The 7,651-nt window shown below is 39.9% G+C and overlaps 1 protein-coding gene across 1 annotated transcript in view; it reads right to left on the minus strand.

The window, feature by feature from the left end:
* The window catches only part of LOC129659030 (ATP-dependent translocase ABCB1-like), a 99,704-nt gene extending 94,830 nt beyond the window's left edge, over nt 1-4,874 (minus strand). Inside the window, 2 exon segments of the mRNA XM_055590029.1 lie at nt 2,753-2,823; nt 3,389-4,874. Of these exon segments, the coding sequence (XP_055446004.1) occupies nt 2,753-2,817 (65 nt within the window). The 5' untranslated portion in view covers nt 2,818-2,823; nt 3,389-4,874.
* Between the last annotated feature and the right edge of the window lie 2,777 nt (nt 4,875-7,651).

Genomic DNA, 7,651 nt, shown 5'->3' on the forward strand with positions numbered 1-7,651 from the left:
TGAGGTATAAGTGACATACACTGTATTAGTTTCAGGTGTACAAGAGAATGATTTGATATTTGTATATACTGGGAAATCATCACGAGTCTAGTTAACATCTGTCATCATACACAGTCACAGAATTTTCTTCCTTGTGATGAGAACTTTCAAGATTTACTCTTAGCAACTTTCAAATATGCAATACAGTGTTAACTGGAGTCACACTGCTGTACATTACACCTCCATGACTTATTCTATAACTGGCACTTTGGACCTTTTGACCCCCTTCACCCGTTTTGTCCCCCTTTCCTCCACCTCTGGAAACCACCAATCTGTCAAACAAATTTCTTTCCTTCCACAAAGTCTTATTTCAATGTCCCTAAGTGTTTGAATCAAAAAATACATATTTGTTTAATGTACCAAGTTTAAAAACTTAAAAAGGGATGTATCTACCTTCCACTCTATGTAATCTATTTTATGAGAATTTATTATGAAAACCTTCAAACAAACAAAAAGAATACTAATAATGACTACCCATTAAAAATTCACCTAGATTCAACAACTGTGAACATTTTGACGATATTTTCTTTAATGCATAAGGAAGTTTGTATTATAACTGTTAACATCAAACTATTTGAAAATAAGCTGCAAAGATCATGGCACTTCACATGTTTTCCTACCATTATCACATACAATAAAATTAACAGCAATTTTGATATCAATCCACATTCAAAATTTCCAAGAATGTTTTCTATAGGTTTTTCCTTTTTAGAACTCTGATGTAATTAAGGCTCATGTATTATACATGGTGGTTTTGTTTCTTTGTTGTTGTTTAATCACTAAGTCGTGTCTGATTCTTTTGCCACCCCACGGACCGTAGCCCGCCAGGTTCCCCTGTCCATGGGATTTCCTAGGCAAGAATACTGGAGTGGGCAGGCTGCCATTTCCTTCTCCATTTGTCTCTTTAGTCTCTTTCAAATTTAGAAATTCTCCTTCCTACCGACCTCTCACCAAACATTGACTTTTTATAGGAACAAAAACAGGTGTCTTATAGAATGTCCCACATCTTGGATATGTCTGTTTCAAACTTTGTCCAAATTGTGCAGGAAGTATGAAATACAGATTTGAGGATGCATTGTAAAAGAGAATGCAAACTATCTCAGTAATAATCCTCATTACCTGTAGAAATGATAATAGGTTGAATATACTTGGATCCTTAAAATGTATTTTCAACATTAATTTCACCTGTTTCTTTTTACTTTTTAAAAGTTGGTATTAGAAAATTAATAATTGCAAATGTGGTTCACATATTTCTATTGGACAGCATTAGTCTGAAAGCTTGATAAGTTAGATTCACTAAATGATTTTGCAAACATACTTCTTAGGTGGTGTCATGTCATTAAGGCAGTCTATTCCACCAGGAGCCAGGCCAGGTACAATCACTTGGATAAGGCGGAGAACTGTGGTATCTTTTCACTGGAAAAATCACATTTTCCTTTTTCCAATTAAGAATTATGGCTAATTCATAGATTCAAACTTTCTCTGAGTGGTTTAGGATCCATTAACAACCCCTGCCTGAACCAATTACAACAATGCAGGTTTCAACATTTTTCTGTGAAGAAGGTTCTCCCTCTCTCCCCCTTTGTTTTCCTCCTCCTCTCAGAATTTTATTAAAAATTAATTTACTCAGTATTTCACAATCAAGTACAGTCATTATTCTTGTTGATGCTCAAACTGTCCCAGATGTGGACCAGTGAAAGCCCCTTCAAGCCAGCTCCTGTGTCCTTTTTGATAATCGCCCTCCACCTCTTGTTTTCAGGTACCACAAGATACTCCAAGGTCAGGCTCAATTGGCATTAACCCTTTCTCTATGGGGTGCAGATTCCTTTTTTGTAAGGAAGGATACTGAGAAACCAAGATTGACATTGAGGGTGTTCTCTGCCACTCACTATCCATTTCAATGGACAGAAACTGACCTATTAAAAAAGATCATAAAATCACATTCAAATTCAACATTGTTTTTAAAAAGTCTACTTAATGTCCACACTTGTATTTCTTTTCTCTTCCACTGAAAAGTTTGGTTTCTAATAATATTAATATATTTACTAATTTTACCATTTATTACTAACAAAGAGCTTACTGAATGAAATTAAAAATTTCCTGTACAGATACTGCACTGTGATCAAAATTTACTAAAGATAATTATTTTTCCTATGTGATTACAGAACCAGTTCTATATCCAGTCAGGATAATTTTACACCATTCTAATAATTCTTGGGTAGTACATTCGTCTCACAATTACTTCTACCAGAGTCAGATACTCATTGCCTTAAAAAGATAAAAAGAATACTTAAAAGTAGTCGTGGCCTTCTGCCCCATCTGCTGCGTGCCACAAACATGCAATGTTTATGTGACTGTTTTACCAGAAGGAACAGACTGGACCACAAACAAAGTAGAAGACAAGCAGCGCACGGTTCAGGCTCATGCACGATCAACATCACACGTAAAGCAGAAGGTTATAAAACACAGGAAAGGAAATGAGCCTTGGTCTGTGTGGGACCAGAAAGCTGAGGAAGAAGCTCACGGTGCAAATGCTGGACTCAACTCAAGCCAGCGAACCTCCGCAATTGCCTGTATTTAAGATTAAACAAAACAAAACAAAACAAAACCATCACCACCACCATCATCAGCTCATTTATTTCAGAGTTGGAGGCCGGAAACAAATCTCCCAAGTTTCTCAAGCTATGTAAAGTAAGAAAATGAAACAAACTACCTTTTTTTGTCCCTTTTCAAGAAGTTCTTCACCCCTGCTCTTCCATTGCAGCCGTCAAGATCCATCGCGACCTGAGGAGCAACCCCAGCCAATCAGTCGAATCACCTCAGAAGGCTAAGATGAAACTGAACTCTACTACAGCGCGCCGGGCAGAAGGGCGGAGCGCTCGCCCTGATGCTGCAGCGGCTCGTGGCCGCGAGAGTCGCCGCAGGGACATTACTCAGCGCCAGGCATCCAGCCTCCGCACGCGAGTACAGGGGCAGGGCGGTGGCCCGGCCCAAACTTTGCCCGCCTCCACCGCGGCTTCTGCCTCCGGATTCCCCACGCCATCCATCTGCCCGCGGGCTCAGAGCCCGGCTGCCCGCACAGCGCTGGCTCTGTGGGCTCGGGGCAGCAGACTCCAGGACGCATAACTAGCGGAAAAAAACAAACAAACAAAAAAAAACACCAAACTAGAGACTGGGGTGCCCCAGAGCTCCCCGACTGAGAATAAGCCTCACCCTTTTTGGTCCCCTTGGACTTGCCAATTGGAATCTCCCTTTCCCTCTCTTCTGAAACCCAACTCGGGATATTAGAGAGCCCACCCATCCTCCCCCCGAACCTTCTCTGTCTAGTCCCCAGGTTCCCGCGCCCTACCTGGGGCTTTCCCTGTGAATGTTCACTAAGGCGTGAATCTTGGAAGTAGATTCATACTCCAGCGGAAGAGTGCGGCGGATGCGAACACCGGTCTCGGCTCCTCTGAGCGTTGAAGAGCCGCTGGTCCAACACGCCCTGGCTTCCCCTGGAAGCTGGAAGCAGGGAGCGGAGAACTTGGGCAAAGCCCACGCCCGGTGCTCTGCGCTCGGCCAATCAGCCGCAGGCTCGGGACAGCTCCCGGCCGGTTCTATTGAATCCTGATTGCGCTAAATTACTAAACAGGTTGGAATTATGGGAGGAATGTCCTCGCTTCTGTTGCCCCTCAGCAAAAAGGCGAGCAGGGGAACGCTTATCAGCTGAATCACCGAGGACTTTTATGTTTATAGAGCCCTTGTCTGTACAAGTCCACGAAATTATGAGTATATAGATACTCCAATACTTTGGCCACCTGACGCGAAGAGTTTACTCATTGGAAAAGACTGATGCTGGGAGGGATTGGGGACAGGAGGAGAAGGGGACGACAGAAGATGAGATGGCTGGATGGCATCACCGACTCGATGGACATGAGTTTGGGTGAACTCCGGGAGTTGGTGATGGACAGGGAAGCCTGGCGTGCTGCAGTTCATGATGGGGTCGCAAAGAGTTGGACACGACTGAGTGACTGAACTGAACTGAGATATAAATATCACTATACAATTCGCTTCTTGTGACTCGAGTAGATAAGGGAAATTTTCTTTGATATCGCATCCAATATATTCTAATAAAACAATCTCCAGCTTTGCCCATTCTGTAGTTAAAATTCCCTTCCGCTCTCTTAATATTTTGTTTTTCATTAGAGTACACACCGTTTGGTACTTTTACAGTCATATATTTTTTTCTTTATAACAACAAATTAAAGATATGGTGAAAAGATAAAATTCCCTTCCAAGCAGTATTATTTAAAAGGCCAGGTGAAATTTTTCTGCAAGTGTTTTTTTCAGTATGTTAGACAGTTTCTAAGGTGTATATGTTTATCCTTTATTTGAAGGGACATACAAATAAATGGTCTTCCCTGGTGGCTCAGATGGGAAAGAACCTACCTGCAATGCAGGAGATGGGGTTCAAACCCTGGGTGGGGAAGATCCCCTGGAGAAGAGAATGGCAACCCACTCCAGTATTCTTGCCTAGAGAATTCCATGGACACAGGAGCCTGGTTGACTGCAGCCCATGGGTTGCAGAGTCGGACATGACTGAGCGACTAACACTTTCTGCTTCAAGAAATAAATAGGAAGATTTTTTTCTTAAATATATAAGTCGAAACAGACATTTCAAGGAAGAAATGTATGTAAAAGAGTGTAATATTTTTGGGTTTTAGCCATCGGGTGAATGCCCTGTTTTTCTCAAGGTGTTTTAAAACTCTTATATTTTTATTTGGCTTCTAAAAGTATCATGTATTTTAACATGTTGCTTTAGTTGTAATTTAATGCCATATCTACTGTTACCATTTACAGGTTTTTCTGGTCCTCTCTTTTCCTCAAATTGATGAAAAGTAAGTGCAATTGTGAAGACAATTCAAATTCATAAAGCAGTGTTAACTCACATCAGAGCTTTTCATACTTGTCAACCCAGGGGAAATGGATGTTTTTGTAACCTTTTGTCTTCGTTCACTGACAGAGGAGTGAAGTTTAAAAGAAGAAAATCTTTTTAGTTTTTACAGCATAGTGTATTTTCTGTACTTTAAGTAACTCATATTTCAAAGCCATAATTTTCTATCTTTTATTCCAGATTTTCTTTGCCTTGATTTTTTTTTTTTTCACTTAGCTATACAGTCAGGTTTCTTCTTTACAAACTGTTAATTAGCCTTTCTAACAGACCACGCATATTGTCTGTGTTCTAATTGGAAATGTGTGTGTATAGCATCAGCCCAACCATTTAAAGGCTTAACACCAACCCTTTGTTCCACCTGGGGCAAATGTAGAAGGCTTTCCCCTTTCTCCCATGTGTTTTTAATCTGATTCATGCTTCTGCTCTTTTTTTCCACTTTTGTTTTACCCTGTCCCTCATTTAGTCTATGTGATCTTGTCATATATTCAATATTTTACGTATCCTTGAAAAATGCCCTATATCCTCCCTAAAACAATGCAGGATTTTTTTTTAATCCAAGTATAGTTGATTGTCAATGTTGTGTTAGTTTCAGGTGTGCAGCAAAGTGATTCAGTTTTATATATATATTTTTTCTTTTTTAGATTCTTTTTCATTATGGATTATTACAAGATATAGAATATAGTTTCCTATGCTATAGAGTAATTCCTCATTATTTATTTTATATATAGTACTGCGTATATGCGATTCCCAAACTCCTAATTATCTCCCGCTCCCTTTCCCCTTTGGTAACTAAAAGTTTGTTTTCTATGTATGCAACTCTATTTCTGTTTTGTAAATAAGTTCACTTTTATCAGTTTTTTAGATTCCACATAAAATTGATGTCATATGATATTTGTCTTTCTCCCCCTGACTTAGTATGATCATCTCTAGGTCCATCCATGTTGCTGCAAATGGCATTATTTCATTCTTTTTATGGCTGAGTAACAGGATATTTTTTAAAGTAGAACATATATTATGTTGATTGCACTATTTCTACAGGCTTGAGCTTCAAGTGATAATCTCTATCAAGGAGTACATGGTTTAAGGATCAGAATAGCCCATAGAATTTTCAATAAAGCTCTTATACATATATATATATATTAGTTGTTTTGTTCCACTGGCATGAAGATATGGATATAAAATACAATGGACCTAAAACAATGGATGGTTCTAGCTACTTCCAAGCCATAACCGTTGATTTTAAAGACTCTGACTCCTGTCTCACATTACTGCTAGCCACTCCTGGTAATATTGAACAGCTGGACTAGCCACTTCCACTATGAACCTCATTACCTTCCAGTGAAACTCTTTGGAAAGCAACCCCTTTGCAAGTCTTGACTCATACCCCTTCATTCAAGCAGCCATTTTTCCTTTTGAAGTGTGCTTCCCCATAATCCGTACCTTCCTGTCTTCCACTGGCATGTAGTCCTTTCACAGGCTTTAATGTACTCTCCCAACATTCAAGATTAGCATCCCTGCCACAGTTTATTACATACCTGTGGGAAAAAATAATACATACCTATGGGAGTAATAACTAGCATTGACTAAGCACTGCCAGGAGTTATCCCAAGTATTTGAAAATGATTAAATCATTTAATCCTCACAATTATCCTCTGACATGTGTAATTTTATTGTTACTCCCATTTTACAGTCACAGAAACTGAGGTTTGACATCACGTGCCCAAAGTCACACAACTGGTACGCAGCTGACCCAGGACTTGAAAGCAATCCAGCTCCCAGCCCTCATAACTACACTCTTAACCACTTGCCTACAATGGTACGCTATTATAGTACACTCTCCTACACTGCCTTTTCAAGCCCCATGAAACATTTTCATCTTATGACTCTATCTTAGAAATCATTCAATGGCTCCTTACCACCAACTGTATCTATCGTATCTGAGAGTTTCCACTTGACTTTTAAGGGCTGTAACACACAATGTCTCTCTGACTTCATCCACCTCACTTCCTTACACTCTCTCCCTCAGCCCCAAAACATACATGAGTGTTCACTTCATTTTGGCCCAACTCACCTCTCAGATGATTTGCTTTTTTTCCCTCTGTGCCTTTCCACAAGTAAATTTTTAATTTACAGCAATTTTCTTTTATGGTACCAAACTTCACAAACAACTTCAACTTAGATTCAACTACTGCATGCATGCTATGTCTCTTCAGTCTCGTGTGACTCTTAAGCAACCGTATGGACTGTTGCCTGCCAGACTCCTCAGTCCATGAGATTTCTCGGGCAAGAATGCTGGAGTGGGTTGCCATGCCTTCCTCCAGGGGATCTTCACAACCCAATGGAACCTACATCTCGAGTCTCCTGCATTGGCAGGTGGGTTCTTTACCACTAGCACCACCTGGGAAGCCCTTTTGCTGTCTAAGTTGGAACAATTCATAATTTACTTAACTTTCCAGTCCTTGACTTGTCTCTTTGGTAAAAGGAGATAATAATGGTACCTTAAAAAGTTATTGCAAGATTAAGTGATTTGTGTATTGAAAGGGCTTGTACAGTGCCTGAAACACATTAAGCACTCAGTAATTGTTATATATTAGTAATAAAACCCCCTTCTCAGTCTATTTTTGCCCTTCCTTGCTATTCTTCACCTCATGTATGTAGCTACATGTATGTATTCTCTGT

The sequence above is a fragment of the Bubalus kerabau genome, chromosome 8 (genome assembly GCF_029407905.1).
Source record: "Bubalus kerabau isolate K-KA32 ecotype Philippines breed swamp buffalo chromosome 8, PCC_UOA_SB_1v2, whole genome shotgun sequence".
Taxonomy (NCBI): domain Eukaryota; kingdom Metazoa; phylum Chordata; class Mammalia; order Artiodactyla; family Bovidae; genus Bubalus; species Bubalus kerabau.